Here is a 22943-nt window from a genome sequence, read left to right as displayed (position 1 = left end):
GCTCATACCTTGTAGGGGAAATACCATGTCATAAAAGTGGTTTTCCCAGGGGGAGGCTCATCCATTGCACTTTGGGTGTGTTGCTGATCCCTATGGTTTCCTTAAATGTGGGGAACTCAACTGTATAATTTGTGCTAATGGGGGATTGTGTTTGTGATTTCCCTGTTTTTTTTACAGTCTCTTTACCCTTTGGTCCCTGGGTGTTTTCACCATTATCTACCATTTAAATTTGCAGCCATAGCCCCATTGGCAATGCTTTGCAAGACGGTTTTCCCCCCATTTAAGCACATTAATTATATAAGACCTACTTTTTTTATTCTAAAAAAGTGGGGGAGAAAGTATATGTTGCTATTTTTCCAGGAGGCAGACCTTAGAAAGCCAGCAGCATACACTTTCTCCCCCACTTTTTTGGGATAAAAAAGTAGGTTTTATGTAATTAATGTGTGTTCCAATGGGGAGGGGGGAACCGTCTTGTGAAACAGGGTATGTGAAACGGTAAAAAAAAACCCCGAAAAACCAGGACCCAAACAGTTGGTTTGGAGTGATGTATAATGTCAAGTATACATTGTGGCCTCTTTAGATTGAATACCAATCCTCTCAGGCCAGTTCTAGGATCAGCAGTATGCACACAGGTCACTGCTGAACAAATGTCTGGATCAGGACAATCACAGCAATGTTCATCTTTCTCTTACACAATTGTGCTTTGGACGACAGCCTACATTGGTTTATATGGGTATGGGTGGGTGGGTGGTTAAAACCTCACTCACAGCATGGGACAGTTATGAAGATGAATGAGTTTATAACTTTAATATCCTTTAGTTGTTCAAAGTGCCAAATAAAAAGAACACAAATTGCAAATCAAAGCAACCAGAACTATCAAAGAGTTGGGATGAATGAGAGGGAAGGACTTGAAAAGCAAGGGAGAGAAGGGACGTAAAGGGAATATTAATTTCCCTTTAACAAGATTCTGTCTTTGCCAAGATCTTTACAGAGAACTAACAACTAAGCTGGCTCCTGAAATATTTAATTTTTCAGGATTGATGACTAATTATCCCTTTAAAATACTCTTGAGTTTGCTGGGAAAACAGACTTCTGCAAGCAGTTCCCTTCAGAAGAGAGATTACAAAAATCCTTTTATCAGACTGAGTTAACTGGGGTGCCCAGCTTGAATGCCACTGTGTGCAGCATCCCTCAATCTTTTATTCACAGTAAGTGCACTTAGTCTGATTATGAGAACCTCTTAACTCATTGTGTCTGCATTTTCATGGGAATAAAACAAATCACCTCAGGGACTGTCACACAAGGTTGATGCAGGGTCCCTACTTCATGGCAGCTATGCATAAAGATATTTAATGATGCACTGTAGAGTCTTCTAATGGAAGCATGTGCAAAGAACAATCACAGAGTTGGAAGGTAGCTCAGAGAGCCTTTAGGCTAAGAATGGAGATCATGTGGCCCTCTAATGTTGTTGGATTGAAATTCCCATCTGCCCTAGCCAACATAGCCTTCAATGAGGGATGATGGGCATTGTAGTTCAGAATATTTGGAGAACCACAAATTACTCACCTTTCATTTGAATAAAAGGCAAGGAAAAGTTCTAACGTCTTAAGCTTACAGTGGTCAGCAAACTGTGACCTTCCTCATGTTTCTGGATTGTTATGACATAATTCCTCGCTGTTGGCCATACTTTCTAAGGCTAGCAAGAGTTGCAGTTCAACATGTGGGGGGGTTGTGCTCTGCCCACACCAGATCTAGAATCTAGATTGCACATATGCTGTTCTCAAAAATGAGCATTCTCTGAGTGCCTATCCTTGTGCAAAGTATGATGTAATAACATGGTTTGGAGGAACTTCAAAGTTTGCAGAAGTACTCCCCCCCTCCAATGTCTGTTAGGGGAGGGGAGAGCATAAAAACAAACTAAGTGAGACCTGAACACATTCTATCAGGACAGAAAGCTGACTCGTATATGGAGAAGTAGGGCGCAGAGACAGGAAAATTGATGTTTTTTTTCTGGAGTGTGATTCCCAGAATGTCCCAAGTAGATAAATATTTACAGTGATACAGATAGATATATTTCCAGACTGTGGCAGAGGGACAATGGAATGGAGTTTCCTAAAAGACAGTGTGGATGGTGAGAGTCATGAAAAGGAGCACTTCACATGATAGTTATTTTGAGACAGGTCCCACTGATATATCGTGTTCCACTCAAGAGGGTCTATGGCACAAACACTGAGAAACTCCACCTTTCCAAAATCCACATTTTCCCATAAAGAAAAGTTGTATGAATTGGTTCTTCTATTCTCTTCAGATTAAAGAAAAAACCCTTAAGCTAAAATACTCTTTCTTCAACATTTGAGAGGCATGTATGTCCTGCCCGCAGTGACAATTTAAAGGACATGAGCATCCCTAATCATAGCAATGAACTGTATGTGCACATTGAACTTGAGGACAAACCCTACTATCTTATGCTAGTAGACTTACAAGATAATTGCATAATGTTCAATAACACGTAAAAAGTGAAGGGGAACCTGTCACTGAGCAGAATATTTGGGTGTTTTGTTTGAGGGACAACTCATATATCCATTCAATTTCACTAACACTTCAATCTAATTTGTCTACTGGCATAAGTCACTCAGTACTTCAGATTTTCCCAATAAAATCTTATGATTTCATAGATTTCAGTGCTGTATCTTTTGGCAAGTATTTAAAATGCTATAATGCCTCCAAGCAAATGCCTTTACTCAAGTATTCCTTCTTAGAAGAGGAGCAGGCAACATATGGCCTGCAGATCCTGGCAGGTACCTATAATTAGTTAGTTTTTCTGTGACAAGGGTGTCAAAGTCACATTTCAGAAGCAATGTAAAAAGCAGGACAGAAGTGACTTTACTGGTGGAATGAGTGATATTTTCTAGCTATTGTCAGAAGTTATTTGTAAGGCTATTTTTAGAGGAATTTTGATAAGACTTTTTCAAGTTTTATTATGACATTCCTTATCAATCCTAAGCCCCTCTTGAAACCATGGAAAGTAATAAAAAAGTAAAGACAAGTATGACAAGTAACACAACAAGCTACTTTTTAAAGATTGTAACAAGTAAAATCAACAGGTAGCTTGCAAACACTAATGAGGAACAAATTATTTTTGCTAGCTCTCTGCAGGCCATATGTGCCCCCCAGCTGTTTTTGCAACACCTGCCACATGATTATGGGATACCAATCCTTCCCTTATTTAACAATTTGTAGAGAGAACTTGTCTTGTTTTAGAGGAAAATCACACTACCAAAAGCCTCCAGGAATCATACATCTTCCTCCATGCCTCAAATAGTTGTTGAAATGTTTCTTCACAACCAGAAATGGGAAGAAACCCACTTCAGTTTGCTACTGGATGCTGAATGTCCATGGTACAGTGTAGCTGAATGCATCATGGGATTAGGTGGGAGGCAAAACTGGCCCCTAAACATGCTCGAACTATTCACCCCAATCTGCGATTTGTCTACATTTGGGGTATGAAAAAGACCATTATTAAGCACCTATGAGCACATAGCTATTATCCCTTTTCTCTAACATCAGTGAAGAGCATGTTAATATGAAGGCACATCGGCCAGTGAGAAACAGCCCTTTTCATGTATTAACAAATGATCAACAATGGTATCCAGTGCCTGCCTATTATGAAGTAAACCCCACTGAATTTAATGGGACTTACTGCCAGGTAAGAAATGCTGTCCTTGGAAATAAGACAGGAAGGTGAGCAGAAGACACTGTGGAATCCGAGGTTTGATGGGAATTGTATTTCGAAAAGTTCACACAGTAAATATGGCTTTATTTGTAAGGCAGAATATAAAACCATGCTATCTCTAGACATTCTTTCCCAGTCCACCACTGAGTAGCTTCCTTTTAATTCACCTGCCGCCATCATCCTGCATCTCTAGTTTCAAGAGCTGATCTTCTAGTTTTTCAGTGTCCACTTGATGCTTCATAAGAAATTGGCCATTCAAATGAAAGACAGGTATGTCGTACTTATACTTTTCAAACCAGACAGAGTGATGTGGAAGGGTTATATCTATTTCCTGTAAAATAAACTGTTCAAGACAAGAGAAAATAAATAGCTAGTAGCCAAACACTAATGATGCATCCTGAGTATGTTTCTCTAAATTAACCAAGACAACCTCTAATAAAATGTTTCAAATCAGCATTTACAGTTGGTGGTTTTAACGTAACGACTGACTTTAATGAACATTAGTTTACTATTTTTCCAGCTGGCAACTTTAATGACAGTAAGAGTATTCAGCCAAAGGCAGAATGCCAGATAGGAGGGATTTCTGGATATATAAAAAATATTTCAATGACTTCTTATGTTGGTATAGCCAAAGTGTGGTTTCAGTTCAGTCATATCCTGAACATCCTTTCTGAGGGTTTCTTTTATGGAAACTTACTCAAGAGAAGGAATTCCTGATTTGCTAATATCAAAATGAGATTTGTTCTCCCAAGCAAGGGATCCCTGGTTTGCTAATTTAAACTTTTCATGTTAATTAGCATATTCAAATAAGTATATTAACCATGTTATGTTTGTTATCTTAATACAAACCTTATGTTTGTATGGTTCCAGTATTGCTTTGGCTTCATCACACAAGGGACATGGTTTCTTAAGGAACAATGAAAAAAAAATCCAGAAAGCAATTAAAGGAAGCTGTAAGCCACATTTCCTAATGCATTCTTAAATAACTGATCATGACATGCACAGCACAATAATTCACACTAGAATAAGTCCATTTAATAAGTGGTGACTTGGTGAACCAACTCCTCTATAGGTTTCACTGATTCAGAGGGCCTAATCTAATGCAACTTTCTACACTATGCAATAGCATTCCAATTAATTATTGGATCTTGCAGCACAGAATAAAGGAGGAAGGACAAGAGATCCAGGATCACTACAGATGCTGCAAATTGGTCTGTACAATCAGAGTATAGTTGCACCACAGTGGGAGGAAACACACAAGAGGCATGCATCATTTCCATTGGTCTGGGTATACCTGCACTACACAAGTACAGTACTGTATTAATTTAACTGTCTCCATCTTATTGATTCCTATAATGTGTATAGTTTGGCAAAGCACTTAGAATTCTCCACTAGAGAGCTCTAGTACTGTCGGTCTAGTGCTCTGCTGTAGCACAGAATTGTAAGTATCTCTCCAAACTATAAATCCCAGGATCCCATGAGATGGAGCCGTGGCAGTCAAAATGATAACAAACGTCTACTGCTATAACTAGGTAGTATATATATACTCTCTCAGTCAGCAGCACAGTCAGCATGAGCAAGAGCAGCCAACTCTCCCAGGAACAAAAAAACCTGACTACTATGAACAAGAACATCTCTCAGAAAGGTGTCCTTGAAACAACTTTCATGGAAAGTACTTTTCCTGGCAGCAATCACAGCAAAAAACAAAACAAAACAAAAAGCTTCTATACCACACCATAGCACTTAAAGCACTCTTTCGGTGGTTTACAATTCAATTATGCAGACTACTCATCGCCCAGAAGGGTTTCTGAAATAGGTGTACTCTACGCCAGGCCAAAGCTATGTAATTCAGACTGAGTTGATATTTATTTATTTATTTATTTATTTGATTTATATCCCGCTCATCTGGTAAATCTATACCACTCTGAGCGGCTAGTTCTTCACTTGGATCCTTTATTTGTTCCCAAAGTAAATTCAGCTGTTCATTTGGCCCACTTTACTCATATTTGCTGGTCCTCAAAATCTTTTCTCAAATGCAGGAGAAGATCCAAGAAAAATATTTAGCCTGCATCTCTTTCTACCCTATGGTTTTAAGCCAGTTGCACTTATTTCTCTCCTCTGTACAAAAACACATGTGAGAGAACTGAAACCCATAGTATGCTCACTCAATCTACACATCATAAAGAAAAACCCAGTACCTATCTCACATCAAAGCAGACACATCGTAAAAAAAGGTAATGCAGTATGTACTTGTAACATGTGAGGGCTGGCCAAGAAAGGCAGGTGCTTCAGGTGACAGATGTTGGGAGGGGCCAGCTAAGTGCTGGAAGACCCCATGCACTCCTTCGTTGTTCTTAGGAGCAGTAGGAAAGAGTGTCCCACCACCCACACTGAAGGAGTTAACCATCAGCCCAACCAGATTGTGTACATGAACTGGGAGGAGGCACTGCTTTGCTCTATGCCTCAGACAACACAAAATATTTATAGGCCATGACCAGGAATAAGAGGGATGTCTTCCCCAGAATGAACACTACAACATTTAAAGAGATAGTATGCAAATACCTGTCACAGACCTAGTACAAGGTTACAGGTGTGCCTCTTCACTGATTGTGTTCACCATGTGGACCCATGGTGAATTAACTGCAGGTGCTCATGCAAATCAATCTTAAACTGTTTTTAAACCATTCCAAAGCAGTTCTGTTTGATGGAGGTAGAAGTGCTATTTCGCTGCTTCAGACCACAACAGAGAGCTGCAGGGCAGGATCCCCTTCTCCAATCCATCCCAACCTGTTTAGCTGATGACTAGTATGCACACTGCAGCATTTAGAGGAAGCTGCCTTGTTTTAGAAGAGAATGTTGGTCCACTTAGCCCAGGGTTGCTTATTCTTATTGGGTCTTCAGGGCATTAGGCCAAGGTCTTTCTTGTCATTCGCTCCTGACCCTGGTCCATTTAACACAAGAGTGAGAAAGCTCTGGCTTTCCAGATGTTTTGGATTTCAACTCACAGCAGCCCCAGGTGGCATTGCCAATATTAGCAGATTATGGGAGAAATCTGTAGGGCAAAGGCTGCCTAATCTCAATTCAGTAGGAGATCCTAGAGGTTAAACCCTAGGCCTTTTGCAGGCAAGCGTTTGATTTTGGAGTGATGAAATGCCAGCTCTTCACTGAAGCTCTTCCATATACTGTATGCTCCAGTGTGTTCAGATGACACCACAGAAAGCTGGCAGCTGGATACTTCTTTAATAGGATTTGCCTCGCCTTTTCAGCTTTCAGAAATGTAACATTCACTGAGCCGAAAATGTTAAAGAATGAAAATATTTTTTTATTCGGCTGTTGTAAGTGGAAGCTCCAGCATGGGTTATACGTAGAATAGTTCATGTTCCAGAAATTGAGAAATAGATTACCAAGCATTCCCCCACCCCAATCTTCTTTCTGCCTGCCTCTATAGTAAATCTACTCTCACTACTGCCAGTTAGAATTTTCTTTACAAAAAATACTCTTACTAGTAAGATTCTCAGTAGCCTACCTTTAAAAGGTAAAGGTTCCCCTTGACATTTTTAGTCCAGTCGTGTCCGACTCTAGGGGGCGGTGCTCATCCCGTTTTTCAAGCCGTAGAGCCAGCGCTTGTCCAAATACAGTTTCCGTTGTCACGTGGCCAGCATGACTAGGGAGCACCGTTTTACCTCCCCACCGTAGTAGTACCTATTTATCTACTTGCATTTACATGCTTTCGAACTGCTAGGTTGGCAAGGAGCTGGGACAAAGCAACAGGAGCTCACTCCGTCGCGAGGATTCGATCTTACGACTACAGTAGTAGTCTTCTGACCCTGCAGCACAGAGTTTAGCCCACAGCGCCACCATGTCCCTTTGGCTGATTTTAAAAGACACAAAAGATTTCCTAAAAGATAATACCCTTCAAGGAATTCTGAGCTGCTCCAACTGCAAATGGAAAACTGATTGTTCTACAAAATAAATATTCAAACATGCTGGCATCATGAATATGAAATGGCAAGCTTATTCCTTCCATACATTCTCACATCATACTGAAGCTAGACTGAGTCCAAGCTAAGAAACATAAAATGTGGCTATTAGAAGAAGGGAGATAATTTTGCTCTAAAATTCCCAGTAACACTGTATGTTCCTGGCAAAAAGCCAACCCCCCCATCCCACATTTACAGGCATGTAATTAACCAGAGGCCAGTTCTGAATACCACTTCCAGTTTGTTGGTGACAATTTGCCCTAAAAATTTCACACTGCTAGGACTCAGCACGTGCTTAAGCATCACAAAAGACTTTTCTCCTACCCATTTATTAACCTCTAAAAGTAATCCCTCTTATTCACCACCTCATTGACATTTGGATTATAAACTGCACAGGCAGCTGGTGGAGATAGACCTGTAACTTTAATGTTGCCACATAGAAAAGAAGGGCTTTGAACAATATACCTGACAATGCTTTGACTTTCCTTAATTGGATCACATTAGCTAAATAAAATATCCTGCAATCAAATTGGCCATCCAGTTATGTTTTGTGTCAAACGTTTTTGTTCCTTTTTATCAAAAATTCTCTTTGCACCCAGACAGAATCATTTTTCTCAAAGATGATTAGAACTGAGGTGCCAGTTTCCATGCTACCAATCCATTGAAAGTGGCAGGACAGCCAGAAGGAAGTATGACTTGACACCATGTATAATCAGGTACATGCTGGATCATCTAATGCAGTGGTTCTTAACGTGGGCAATAATGCCCCCCAGGGGGCGCTTTCATTTTTCAGGGGGGCGGTAGAACAAAAAGGGGCAGTGTGGGGGCAACAGAACAGAAGGGGCGGTAGGGGGCACTGGAGCGGGCCAAACCTGTGAAGGCGACTGCAGCCGCAGTGCTGGCAGTAGATCTGGTGCTGCTGCTGCCGCCAGATGATCCAGCTCTTTCTACCTGCCACATCTCGCCTTTGTCCTTTATGGGAGCACTGAGTGTGGATCGGGTGGAAGGAAAGGGTCTCTTGGGTCCTCATCCTCACCCCGTGAAGCGCTGCCTCGCACCCGGGTGGGGAGGGAGACAAGGTAGGTAGGTAGGTAGGTAGGTAGGTAGGTAGGTAGGTAGGTAGGTAGGTAGGTAGGTAGGTAGGTAGGTAGGTAGGTAGGTAGGTAGGTAGGTAGGTAGGTAGGTAGGTAGGTAGGTAGGTAGGTAGGAAGGAAATATACCACCTCAGGGAGGGGGGCGATGATAACTTCCTCAATGGCTCAAGGGGGCGTTTCTTTCAAAAAGGTTAAGAACCACTGATCTAATGATATGAAGATGACTAATAAATATATTTGTTAGGGAGATCTGCCATTCCCTTCTAACCATTAGCTACTAATAATGATGTCAAAAGCCCCTCTCCAGCAGAGTGTTGCACAAAAACTTGGGACACCTGGATTCAAATCCTCACTTCACCATGAAACTTGCTGGCTGACTTTTGGTTAGTTCCACTGCTTCAGACTGACCTACCTCACAGGGCCATTGTGAGGATGAAGTAGGTAGAGTAGGGAACAGGGCCAGGTACAATGCCTTACACTCATTGGAAGAAGAAGTAATATCAATGTAGTAAATACATATCTAGTGAATAAATCTTCACTGAGTCAGAACTCCATGATAGAACACACATAGAACCAGTATGTCAGGTTAGAAAGATTGATGGGAAAGAAATATGAAGAGGAGACAAAAGTCCCACCATGAATAGCTAAGGTAGACTTAGTTGTCTCTACCAGAAATAATAAAACAACAGTGGGCCAAGAACACAGCGTAGTTGAGCCTTAATTGAAATCATCAATTAAGAGTATAATAAAAATTAGCAAGTACCTCCTGCTCCCAAAAATTCTTATTGAATCCTCCCAAGAATATCCCTCTCTCCAATCCTAAGAGAAACTAAGGCTGCCTGCCTGGATGCTATTCTTCCTTTCCCCCACTACAGTGGAGTCTCAACTTACGAATGGCTCCACTTACGTACTTTTCGACGTATGTACTTCTCCGGCTGCAAAGTTTTACTTCGACTTGCGCTGGAGAATTGATCTACGGACCAGAAGAGGGAGGCAAGAAAAGCACCAAATTCAAATTTGGTGCTTTCCCCGCCTCTCCCTTCCAGTCTGTAGGGCGTGGATCTGCCTCCGGATGCCTTCCAGGGCTTTTCCGCCGCCATGGGAGGCATCTCGGAGATCCCCCCACCGCCAATAGTGCCTCCGAAGCACTATCGGTGGTGGTGGGGAACCTCCGCATGCCTTCCAGGGTGGCGGAGAAGCCATCTGGAGGTCCCCCGCCACCGTCGCTGCTGCTGGGAGCCGAGCCGGCAGCGATGATGATGGCGGTGGGGGACCCTGGAAGGCTTTGAAAAGGTAAGTTTAAATTTTTTTACATTTATTTTAATTTTGTTTGTGCGTGGGGGGTTTGTTTCTTGGGCAGATTATGAATTAATTGGTTTTCAATGCCTTCCTATGGGGAATGCATTTTCAACCTGCGGACTTTTCGACCTACGAACCGCATTCCAATACGGATTAATTCCGTAGGTCGAGACCCCACTGTACTCATAAGAAGGGCTTCAAAGAGCTAGGAAGCTCAGGTGTAAAAATACTGTAAACCTGCAAATAGGTAAAGTTCCTCATGACATGACATGAACCTCTTGCTTTAAAAACAGTTCTGGGAGTCTTGTGCTATCTAATCTTCTGTCTAATAAAAGGATACATGTCAACTGTTTCTTGTGAGAGTATTCTGGAAACACAGATTTCGGGTTCAGGACATGTGGGGAAAGGTAACTTCAACCTACCTAAGTAATTACATGTAATTCCCAAGGACAACTCCATTATTTTGGCATCTAGGAAAATCTTATGTTCCTGCCCCTTCCCTTATTCAAGTACAGAAGTACAGAAACAACAATACAAATAGCTAACCATCTGTTGCCCTGTCATGGCACCCAGAATGTGCCGAATGAAGGAACTGTCTCATCAGTTTGCCTAACGGTAGGGCCAGCCCAAACGTGGCTATTATTGGCTTGACTTTGCTCTGGCAAGCCACACAGTTCCCCCTCCTACTTACAGGGATCTCAATTAGAGATGGGGGGTATTTGTATTTGTATACAAATACAAATATCCCCCACACAGGTGGTGATAATGAGGGTCCAGCCCCATGGGGCCGGACGGTCCACTCACTCATCCGCTGCTGCCGTGGACGCAGTGATTCTTCCAATGGCTCTGCAGATCACGATTGGTTAGCCACTCCTGGCAGGAGACGTGAGAACAAGCCTTGCTACAACGTTGAAGAGTGGCTTGCAGACTGCGATCTGCAGAGCCATTGGTAGAATTGCAGCATCCGTGGCAGCGGTGGATCGGTGAGTGGACCGTCCGGCCCCATGGAGCGGGACCCTCATTATCACCACCTGTGCAGAGATATTTGTATTCGTATACGAATACCCCATTCTCTAATCTCAATCCTCTTCCTGCTAAAACTATGCGACAGGACTAGTTCTGGAGATTAAAGTGTCATTTAAAAAAAAATACATTTTCAGATTTCTGGATACTTTTTTTTTCCAATACAGTTCTCCAAATATCCCAACCAGGCTGCTCTGATTGGGGGATTCTCCAGTGATATAGTCCAAAACCTAACATTTCTGAATGGTGTGCATTTGAGATCAATCTGTCTGAGTTATTCAGTACATTACTATGTACCTTGGTGAACAAGGTTAACACTGGTAAGTTGGTATGAGCTTCAGACAGTAACCTTCGCAGTGGTCCTGAACATTTTACCAACTTCAATGTACAGCTTGGGAACCAGAACATCTTCACCCTGTTGAAGCAATGAAACATTCTCCTTCAGTTGCGCACATGGTACATTTTAATTGCCAGCCATAAGTTAAATGTCAGCAGACAGTCACCAGATAACAATGATGCTTTCAAACAAGATCTGAAACACAAATGCAATTATAAATCATTTTTTCAAGTCTCTGAGAAAAACAGCAGCCCAGGGTTTACTACAAGGCCAGCATAATTTAATGCTGCACAAGAAGCACCATTTAAAATGTACATTACATGTTCTTGTGATACCTCTTTTAAATTCACCAACACAAACACTTATAATACATTACACTCTTTCAAGCAGATACATGCCAGTAAGAATTACCCAGTATTAGCAGAATGCGAAGTACTGTAGCTTTGGCATAACATTTTGGTAGTTTTTCAAAACTCTTTTAATAAACAGTTGGTGCCTCTACTTTGCTGAAATCTTAAACTGATGCTTCCTGCAGCAAACCATGAAATAGAGACAAGATGATTTAACTCGAATGTAACTTTAAAACTGGCATATTACCTTCTGAGTTCAAAAAATTATGGTAGTATGTCAGATTTGTTTTTGAAAAATCTTTAAAAAAAGAAAACTATAGCTGAAGCATTTTGGGGAACGATTTTAAAATAATATTTGAAGCCTTTACAATTTTTTTAAGTTAATTTTTCTCAGAAGTTTCTACAGATTTTTAAAGTACTGTTCTTCAGTCTCTTTCTCCCTATCATGAGAGTGTGTTTATGTTCAATCCTATGCACATTTGTCTGTCAAGAGTTAAGTCATGCCATTGTGTCTACGATGACTGTGCTTAGGATCACAGTCTCAACTCATTTATTCCAACTGTTATTTAATTATCACATTTATACCCTGCCTTGCTTTTAGTATTATCCATACTACATGTTATAGCAATTTGATGTCACTTTAGCAGCTGTGACTCCTTCCCATGTATAAATTGCTGAGGTACTTTTCTCTGCCAGAGCTCTAGCTCAGTTTCTTGAGAACCAAACTACAAATCCCATGATTCCACAGGTCATAGCTAAAATTGAATCAAAGTGATGTAACTGTGCAGCAAAGACATGCTGGCTGAAACCCTGTTGCTTAGAGTAGTAAGTTACAACTAGAGATGGGGGTATTCATATTCGTTTATGAATATCCCCGCACAGCTGGCGTTAACGAGGGTACAGCCCCATGGGGCCGGACGGTCCACTCACCGATCCACTGCGGAAGGCGCAGTTCTATGAATGGCTCCGCAGAGCGTGATCCACTCCTGCCAGGAGTGCCGAGCGGATTGCGCACTGCAGAGCCATTCATAGAATCACGCCGTCAGTGTCAGATTGGTGAGTGTACCGTCCGGCCCCATGGGGCTGGACCCTCGTTATTGTCACCTGTGTTACATACAGCACTGATGTTACCTGTCTGTCATGGGTTTGGAGGGAAAGTTCCATCCTATGGGGAGTGGAAGGCGGGACATCAGGAGGAGGGGCTGTACTGTATAAATATGTGATGCCTGTGTGGTGAAGAGAGAGATGCTGAGAGACACTGGGTTGTGACGAAGCAGCAGCTGGGAAGAAGAAGCTGTTGTGGGAGTCTGTGTGTCAAACAGGGTACTTCTGTGTGTCAGAGTACCAACCTGATAGGTTCAGGTGTCTGTTGGTTAGCCAGAACTGATAGGTTCAGGGTCTGTGCTTCAAGTTAAGGGTTCTGGGTGAACCAAACTGTATGCTTGTATGAGTGAGAATAAGCCACGTTACTTTATCCTATTCACCTGATTGTTTATTTTTCCCTGTGTGTATTTAAATAAACCTTATTCTTTTTATTGTTTAAAAATCCATCCCTGGTCTGTGTGACTTCTTACAGGGAATGGTTGGTGGCAGCTTAGTGTAACTGTGTGACATATCCCAGTAGGTCTGGGTTTGTCACATTGATTGGTGTCCAGCGTGTGGGATACGACTGGTCCAGTTGTCCAGTGGTCCAGCAAAGCCTTGGCAAGTGTGCCCAGAGCAAGGGGGGTCTAGTCAGGGACAGTCTGAGGCGCGTAGGTAATCTTCTAGGTGTACCTCACGGGGAGGTGCGCTAGTAGAAGAACGTGCCAACTGGGGAGACTTAGATTAAGGTGCTCTGAGGCAGCCTAGTTTTGGCGGGAAAAAGCTGAGGCAAAACTGCGTAGTAACAGTGATCTAGCTTGCCAGCTGAGAGGCCCAGCAGAGGGGGGTAGGCTCTGACTCGATACTGTTGCAAGTTTAGTGCTGAAGAACAGCAGCAATCTCTAGGGAGAGCTGGTTCTGAGGCAAAAGGAAAAAAGTGGTCGTTTTATTTTGAGGCTTGACTTTTTAAAGCAGCCTGTTCTGAGGGGGGATTATGCCCTTGACTCGAAGCCAGATGGCCGAAATGAGTGAAGTGAAAGACCCCCAGATTGACCAAGGTTCTGAGGATGAATTTGGCTCAGTGCAGGGTGACAGCACAGGAGAGCAGAACCCAGAACTTAGAAAATTGCTCATAGCCCAACAGCATGAACTGAGGATGAGGCAATTTGAAATGGAGGAAAGGGAAAGAGAAGAAAGATTAGAGAGAGAAAGGAGGGAGGAAAGGGAGAAACAGAGACAATTTGAATTGGCATTGGAGAGAGAGAAAATGGCGTTTGAATTAAGAAAACTGGAACTGATGAACCAGAACAATAATAACAATAGGGATTCTGAGGGAGGCCAATTGTCTAAGGCTGACCTGAAGAAATTCCCTGTGTACCACAAGGGAGATTGTCCTGAGGTGTTCTTTTCCTTAGTGGAAAGAGCGTTTGTGGACTTCTCAGTGAGGGAAACTGAGAAGATGACCATCATGCGATCTTTAATCAGTGGTAGCCTGGCTGAGGTTTATGCCGAGATGCCTGAGGAACTGATGAAAGATTTTACAGAGTTTAAGAAACTGGTGGTTGCCAGACATGGGATAAATGCAGAGCAGCTGAGACAAAGATTCAGGTCCCTCACCAAGAAACCAGAACAGACTTTTACCCAAGTGGGGGCCCAATTGGTGAGGCTGCTTGAGAAATGGCTATCGCAGGAGGGAACAGAGACCTATGAGCAGCTTAAAGACTTGATAGCGCTGGAACAGTTCTATTCAGTCCTGCATGGGGAATTGAAATTCCAGGTGAGGGAAAGGAAACCAAAATCTGTGGCAGCGGCCGCAGAGATCGCAGATTTTATTTCCCAAATAAGAAAGCCCTTGGGTGAGGGGAAATCTGTAGGTAAACCCAAAGAAACCTACAGCAAGTACTCTCAGGGACCAGGGAAAAGCCAGCAAGGGGGAGGGGCCCATGGAGAAGGGAAGCCCTCAGACATGAAACTAAGACCTCAGATTTTGGAGGGAAAACCAAAACAAGATGAGAGAGAATCAAAATACACCAGAAAATGTTATTTCTGTCAGGGAAAGGGTCATCTAATCTCAGAGTGTGAGAAATTAAAGCAGCTAAAAGGAATGGTGCCTCAGAATTCTAGTGGGACCAAGCCAAAAGCTGTGTTCTGTGTCCAGAAAGAGCAAGGCTCAGTCTCACTGAGGGAGCCTGTTGCCATGGCTACTCAGTCTGAAACAGCTACCTCTGCTGATCAGGCTGAGGAAAATGGTCCTCTTGTGGAGGTAAAGCGCTGCTTGCTGGTGAAAACAGATTCTCAGTTGTTTGAGACAGCAGGGGTGGACGTAGGAATACTTGACCGTCAGTATAGGGGGCTGCGGGACACTTGTTCCCAGGTAACCCTGTGCCATCCAGATATTATTCCCAGGGAGTTTATAATCCCAAATGAGAGCATGAAGGTGGCAGGGATTGAGGGGCAGGTAATCTCTCTGCCAGTAGCAGAGGTACCTGTCAACTTTCAAGGCTGGAGGGGAGTTTGGAGGCTAGCGATTTCATCGACTCTGCCAGCAGCCGTGCTCGTGGGAAATGACCTGGCTGAACATGTGAAACGGGTGCTAGTGATTACACGCTCACAAGCCACCACAGGGACAGTTCAGGGGGGTAATGATGAGCCAGAGACGGAAGCAGAGGGGAGTTCAGAAGCTGTGGTGGAAACCTTAACCACAGACAGCAGATTTGGACAGGAGCAAAAGGCAGACGCCACTCTCCAAAAGTGTTTTGAACAGGTGACTGACGCCCAGCTAACACCTGAAACCCCAGTGAGATTTCTGGAGAAAAAGGGGATTTTATATAGAGAAACCCTGAGGAATGTCTCAAAAGGGGGAGATGGGATCAGAAGTCAGCTGGTGGTACCTGAAAAGTATCGCCCCATGATCTTACAAAGGGGTCACTCTGACATGTTTGCTGCACACTTAGGGGTGAAAGGGCCCCTTGATTTGATCAAACAAAATTGGGAGCAGATCACCCAGGATGACCCACAAGACGTTGTGACTTACATAGACACCTTGATGAATGACCTAAGGAGAAATCTAGAGCTGGCAGCAGAAAACCTGCAAGCTCAGAAGGTCAGACAGAAAACATGGTATGACCACAAAGCTAGAGAGAGGCACTTTGACCCAGGGGAGGAAGTGCTTTGGCTTAGGCCCTGCAGAGAGAATAAACTGCAGCTCAAATGGGCAGGACCATATAGGGTCATTTCCAAGATGTCAGACCTGAACTACCTAATAGAGCAGGAGGAGAACCAAGCAAGGAGGGTGGTTCATGTGAATGCCCTAAAACCCTACTACCGAGGGGAACAGAGGGTTTTATTCGCGATAAAAGCAGCTGAGAGTGAGGAAGCTGAATTACCCTTCTGGGAGGGTAGAGGGGAAGTAAAATACAACCCAGAGGAGGTAAAGATCAGTCCTGCACTCACCCAAGACCAGCAGCAAGAACTAAAAATGCTGCTTAGTAAATATCAACAGGTGTTTTCCAACAAGCCGGGGATAGTGAAGGGAGTGATGCATCGGATCCATACAGGGGGTGCACCCCCGCAGGCAGTATCCCCATTCCGAGTAACGGGACCCTATAGGGACAAGGTGCGGAAGGAGCTGGACGAGATGCTGAGGGAGAACATAATCGTCCCCTCTTCTAGTCCTTGGTCCTCTCCGATAGTCCTTGTGGACAAGCCTGATGGGAGCATTAGGTTTTGTGTTGATTACAGGAAATTAAACCGAGTAACCACTCCTGATGCCTACCCAATGCCCAGGCTAGACAACCTGATTGAAACCATAGGGGGTTGTCGGTTCATCTCATCATTGGACCTGGTAAAGGGATATTGGCAATTAAGAATTGATCCCAGGGATCAAGAAAAAACTGCCTTTTGCAGCCCTTTTGGTCTCTATGAGTTTCGAGTCCTGAGCTTTGGTCTCAGAAATGCACCAGCCACATTCCAAAGGCTGATGGACCAGACCTTGGCAGGGCTCAGTGACTTTACAGTGGCCTACATTGACGACATAGGGATCTTCAGTAATACCTGGGAAGATCACCTGATACACCTGGAGTTAGTGCTGCAGAGGTTAAGTGCAGCAGGGCTAACAGTAAAGGCCAGCAAGTGTCAGCTGGGTAGCCCAGAAATAAAATACTTGGGTCACATGGTAGGGGGAGGAGTGATAAAACCCCTGGAGGCCAAAATAGAAGCTGTTCGTGATTGGCCTAGACCCAACACCAAGAAAAAAGTCAAGTCATTTCTTGGGTTGGTGGGCTACTACAGAAAGTTCATCCCGAGGTTTAGCGAGATTGCGGCTCCGCTGACCGATCTGACGAGGAAGAAGGCTGATGACCGCATCCCGTGGACCAGCGACTGTGAGGCGGCGTTCCAGAGGTTGAAGGAGGCGTTAATCAACTATCCTGTCCTGCGTGCTCCAGACTTCGACCGGGAGTTCATCATCTACACCGATGCGTCTAACAGCGGGGTAGGAGCAGTTCTGTGCCAGGAGGATGAGAATGGTGACCAGCATCCAGTGTCCTACCTGAGTAGGAAACTTCAAAAAGGTGAGAGACATTTGGCAACCGTGGAGAAGGAGTGTTTGGCCATAGTCTACGCGATCCAGAAGGCCAAGCCTTACATCTGGGGAAGACATTTTGTTTTGTGCACTGACCATTCACCACTGCAATGGTTAAAGACAATGAAAACCCACAATAGCAAACTTATGAGGTGGGCTTTAAACCTACAGGACTATGACTTTGAAGTGAAGGTGGTCAGAGGGTCAGTGAACTGTGTTGCTGACGCCTTATCAAGAAGACCTGAAGAATGAAGACGGCGAAAGAACATGGACTATGTGTATATATGATGACAAAAAGGTTAAATGTACCTGGTTTTGAATTTGGTTTGTAAGAATAAAGGTAAATTGATGTAATGTATATGGTAAATGTTTAAATGCATAATTGCTATGGTTAACTTAGAGTGTAAGGTTAAGTAAGTATAATATGGTATGTATAACTGTTGTTGTGTATTTTATACAGGTTGTTTTTTGGTGAAAAGCACGTTAGCTTTCCCCCTACAAAACAACTTATAAAGAGGGGAGGTGTTACATACAGCACTGATGTTACCTGTCTGTCATGGGTTTGGAGGGAAAGTTCCATCCTATGGGGAGTGGAAGGCGGGACATCAGGAGGAGGGGCTGTACTGTATAAATATGTGATGCCTGTGTGGTGAAGAGAGAGATGCTGAGAGACACTGGGTTGTGACGAAGCAGCAGCTGGGAAGAAGAAGCTGTTGTGGGAGTCTGTGTGTCAAACAGGGTACTTCTGTGTGTCAGAGTACCAACCTGATAGGTTCAGGTGTCTGTTGGTTAGCCAGAACTGATAGGTTCAGGGTCTGTGCTTCAAGTTAAGGGTTCTGGGTGAACCAAACTGTATGCTTGTATGAGTGAGAATAAGCCACGTTACTTTATCCTATTCACCTGATTGTTTATTTTTCCCTGTGTGTATTTAAATAAACCTTATTCTTTTTATTGTTTAAAAATCCATCCCTGGTCTGTGTGACTTCTTACAGGGAATGGTGGTGGCAGCTTAGTGTAACTGTGTGACATATCCCAGTAGGTCTGGGTTTGTCACAACCTGTGCGGGGATATTCCATCTCTAGTTACAACTAGAGTAAAGCCATGTGAATTAACAGAACTTACGAGAGGAGCTGGGTCACCAAATCCTCAATTCTGTAATGGGCCTATTCTAGTGTGACTTACTATGCTGAGCAACAATTTTCAGTCATTTTGTTTTAAAGCATACCTAATTATATGCTGGTTTATTATTTATGTCTGGTTACTGCAGATTTGCCCGTTCGGTTTACAGTTGATAGGAACCATGTCTACACAATCCAAAAATGTGAGCAAGTCCAATCATGACTGTAGTTTGGGGCCTCCTAATTGCACTAAGTTCAGTACCACATATGAAATGACAGCTGCTGATAAACAAAATACAACATCTGTAACCAAACTGTGGACCATCTTAGATCCAAATCTGACCATCCACTACTGCTTTTCTGGCATAAAGTATTCCTAAAACTGACCGATACAATCATGCTGATGAGCAAAGCTTGAACTTTAATCTTAAGAAGAACGTGAATTGAATGATATGCTGAAGCCATTTGTAACTGAACAGTGACAAAGCATCATCTTGCTCAGTGTATTGAGTTCTGCTGTCACGTTGCTACACCCTTGCCTTCTCCAACCTGTTGCCCTCCAGATGTACGGCACACTAACTCCCATAAACTGTAAGGACCAACATATGTGGAACTCGGTTCATTGGGGAAGCCTGCTATATCACAATGTTCCAAAAAGCTAATCAGAAAATTAACAGCAAAAACACAAAAATACAAAACACATACAAACAAAACACAGACACAGACACAGACACAGACACAGACACACACACACACACACACAACCCCCCACCATTAAGGAAGTGACAGCGCATTCAACCAGATTAAAATTTAGCCATATTTTGAGAAGACCCACTGTAATCAATTGCACTTAAATTAGTTGACTAATTTAAGTCTCGATCCCAATGGGTCTACAGTACTTTGAGTCTGGATCCAATCCATGTGAGCGACCTGGGTGTTTCAGACATTATGCTGGCTGGGTAAAATAAATGCCCCGAAATACATGGTTCTCAGAGTCATGTTTGACCCAAGGTAATTTTTGTAGTGACTGAGGAGCAACAGTCAGCATGCATTGGGTGACATTACTAAATCTGTATTATGAATGAATTAAGTTTAGCTTACTTTACATGCTGGATGGAAATAAAATTATAATGAGACATAATTATAAGCTAGAAGAAATAAAAATATACTGCAGCATAATTCTTGTTCCTGTTGTCAGCACACCAAATGAGACATTTTCACCACCTGTCACATAGGCGGGGAACTCTAACAAAGCTGAAAACTTCACTGAACTGAGATGTGGGGAAGGATTGTTTTTAGAAGTAGGTGTGGAAGGACACTGAAGGCAGGGCTATAAGGGCCACAGTTAGGAAAGCTAATTTGGAGAGAAAGTCAGATCAAAGATATTAGACAATCACGTGACATCAGGACATGGGCTCCAAAGGTAAGAAACAACGGGGTAGGGAAAAGACAGCGCAAGAGAAGGGTGAGAGGGCAAGGCAGGACAGGGGGCGGCAGAAGCTACGAGCATATGTCACAGAAAGGAACACGCAAACCAAAACAACAACTAAGAAAAAGTATTTGGAAAAGTTCCTTTTTTGAGCTGCAGTGTCCAACCAACATGGGTCTTGGTGCCCACTCTATAACCTTTTCAGCATAATGTCTGAAACACCCAAGTTATTCACATGGATTGTATCCAGAATTAGTCGACATTAGTCAACATGCTAGCTAGGGAATTCTGGGAATTGTGGTCCAAAAAGCAACTTCTCCTAGCTCTATGCGGAAATGACTTCGAGATTCCTGCTGCATTGAGTCCCGGACTTGATGGCCTTGTATGCCCCTTCCAACTTCACTTTTCTATGCTTCTATGAGAGATAACAGACAGTGGCTTTAAATCCAGTAGTAGGAAGGCTCATGGAATCAGTAAGGATTTGGTGAATCAACTCCTCTACAACTTCCACTGATTAAATGGGCTTACTCTAGTTGCAACCTACTAGTGGATTTCAGCTGTTCTGCTTGTGCCTGTTATAACTAAACAGATGAGGTCAGTCACATACTTTCTGTGAAGGTTGGGGGTCTTTCATACTGGTGGCATTTTGGCTATGGAATGTTTTTGTTAGAGGCATTTGCTTAGTGCCCATTCAATAACCTTTTAGGTCTCAGCAAACTCTTTCATTTCTTTTTCATCTGGGTACTTCTACTTTTGGAAATAATTTTGTAAGAATCACACTAGCTGTTTTATTCTTATATTTATTTTTCCTACAATTATTTACTGCATTCCACCTTGAAATCCAAAGAAGAAGATGAAGGACAGTATAAACCTGTTTTCAAGGAAGAAAGGAAGGTGGCGATTATTTAGTTTTTATTTTGGAAGAACTCAGTAAATCTATTGATGAACTGATGGAAACACTAATAAACTTTGGGGATATGGTAGGAATGAAAGTGAATAAACAGGAAACAAAAATTTTAGGCAAAAATATTCGAACAGATGAGAATCACAAATTGATAGACACAACAGGCTTCCAAGAGGAAAAAAGAATTAAATATTTGGGAATCCAAATAACAAACAAGACAAGCACATTAATAAAAGACAATTATATGAAAATTTTAAAGGAAGAAAGATTTGGACAACTGGGATAAACTACAACTTTCATTGATGGCAAGAATAGCAGTAATTAAAATGAATGTGTTACCTGAACTGATCTGATCTTTCTCTTTCAGACAGTATCAGTGATGTTAAAGCAAACACTTCTTCAGGAAAGTAATAAAAAATAGAGAATTTTTACTTCTTCAGGACTGTAATAAAAAATGGAAAAAAAGAGAATTAAAGTGAAGGCATTACAAGATTCAAAACAAAGAACGGGTTTTGGTCTTACAGACTGGGATACCTATTATAGGGCATGTGTACTGGCCTTGATTAAAGAATGGATTACTTTGGATAACCTATTTATCTACTCATGTTTACATGCTTTTGAACTGCTAGGTTGGCAGGAGCTGGGACAAGTGACGGGAGCTCACTCCATCACATTGATTCGATCTTATGACAGCTGGTCTTCTGACTTTGCAACACAGAGGCTTCTGCAGTTTAACCCGCAGCGCCACCACATCCCTAAATTCCATGGTAGCACATTCCATAATTTATTGATATGCTCTGTACTATGTCTGTTCTGAATTCCTTACTATTTAGCCTTATTTGATGACTCTGAGTTCTAATATTGTAGGAAAGGGAGAAAACTCTGTCCCTGTTCATCTTCCCTGAACCATATATTTTATCCATCTCTCTAGCATGTCTCCCTTTACTCACCCATTTTTCCTAAGGTGAAAGACTCTAAGATGTCTAAGCAATACACTAAGAATTAGAAAGAGCAGTATATTTATTAAACCACCAATCCAATTCTACAGAAGAACTTTTGGCGCCTAGGGAAAGGTAAGAGTTATTTTTGTAGGCCTTTCTAATAGTTTCAAGTTTGTTTTATAAGGTTGTTATAACCCTAAACCCGAGCCAATGTGGATAAAGTGTGTTATAAATCTAAAATACAATAAAATAACACCTTCGAGATCTCCCCACACTCCATTCCCATTAATCATTCTACCAAACAGCCATAATAATCATAGAAACATAATATGGAGTGGCTAAACTTGGCCAGTGCTATATCGCTGAAAGCAAAGCAATAAATCCTCATTTATGCTATAAATAAGTCGTGGTGCTAGATCCAACTATAATTTAAACAAATTAATTGCCTGTTTGTAAAACTAAGAGATAAATATGTCTCATTTTTCAGTTGCCCATTTTTAATTATGACATTTCCTTAAAAAATCCCAGAGCTTCAAACTAATGGCTGCAATAGCCACAGGATACAAAATAATGGATTATTACACCCACTTATAACTTTCTGGAATCAGTTGATAAGATCTTCCCTCCCCCCCAACAATCTTTTATTCGCCTAATTATGTGTGTGTAATTGAAAGCCAAAGGCTTGCCTAATGGGGTAACCATGAATTTAGAGAAAAACATAATTGTGTTTGGTATCATATACTGGTAGTTGATCAGGAACTCAGAAGGAATTAATTGTGACATATTACAGCCACGATTATGAGATTTTAGCTTCCTACATCACTTCATATACAGTATACCCCAACCCAATTCTTTCTCAAGTAATCAACTCCATAAGGCTCAAGGAGGATCACAGACAATTATATTAACTAATTAAACTAACTGAAGTTAGTAGAGCTGTCTGGACTCTCATACTTGACGGGACTCCGTAGAATCTGGCACCTGAAACCCTTCCTATTTAGGCAGACCTCTGGCAATAAATTGGCTTTCAAGGGTGTGCTGCACTTTTCTGTTATTAAATGTAGTTATTA

General features: G+C 42.3%; 1 protein-coding gene and 1 non-coding gene across 3 annotated transcripts in view; one reads left to right on the top strand and one right to left on the bottom strand.

Annotated features, from left to right (window-relative positions):
- Positions 1-166, top strand: LOC140705085 (U1 spliceosomal RNA). Its single transcript, XR_012084630.2, has one exon. It is a non-coding gene; the product is annotated as a U1 spliceosomal RNA (small nuclear RNA).
- A 3634-nt stretch (positions 167-3800) lies between these two features.
- The window catches only part of C2H5orf63 (chromosome 2 C5orf63 homolog), a 31795-nt gene continuing 12652 nt past the window's right edge, over positions 3801-22943 (bottom strand). For both annotated transcript variants that reach the window (XM_020790646.3, XM_020790643.3), the window contains exons 2-5: positions 21272-21374; positions 11427-11544; positions 4583-4639; positions 3801-4076 (exon numbers count right to left, since the gene is read on the bottom strand). In XM_020790646.3, coding sequence (XP_020646305.3) covers positions 3897-4076; positions 4583-4639; positions 11427-11537 — 348 coding nt within the window. In that variant the 5' untranslated portion in view covers positions 11538-11544; positions 21272-21374 and the 3' untranslated portion in view covers positions 3801-3896. The remainder of the gene's footprint in view (positions 4077-4582; positions 4640-11426; positions 11545-21271; positions 21375-22943) is intronic.

The sequence above is a fragment of the Pogona vitticeps genome, chromosome 2 (assembly GCF_051106095.1).
Source record: "Pogona vitticeps strain Pit_001003342236 chromosome 2, PviZW2.1, whole genome shotgun sequence".
Lineage (NCBI taxonomy): Eukaryota > Metazoa > Chordata > Lepidosauria > Squamata > Agamidae > Pogona > Pogona vitticeps.
The sequence above is the reverse complement of the archived record's forward strand: the minus strand, read 5'-3'. Positions and strand labels throughout refer to the sequence as shown.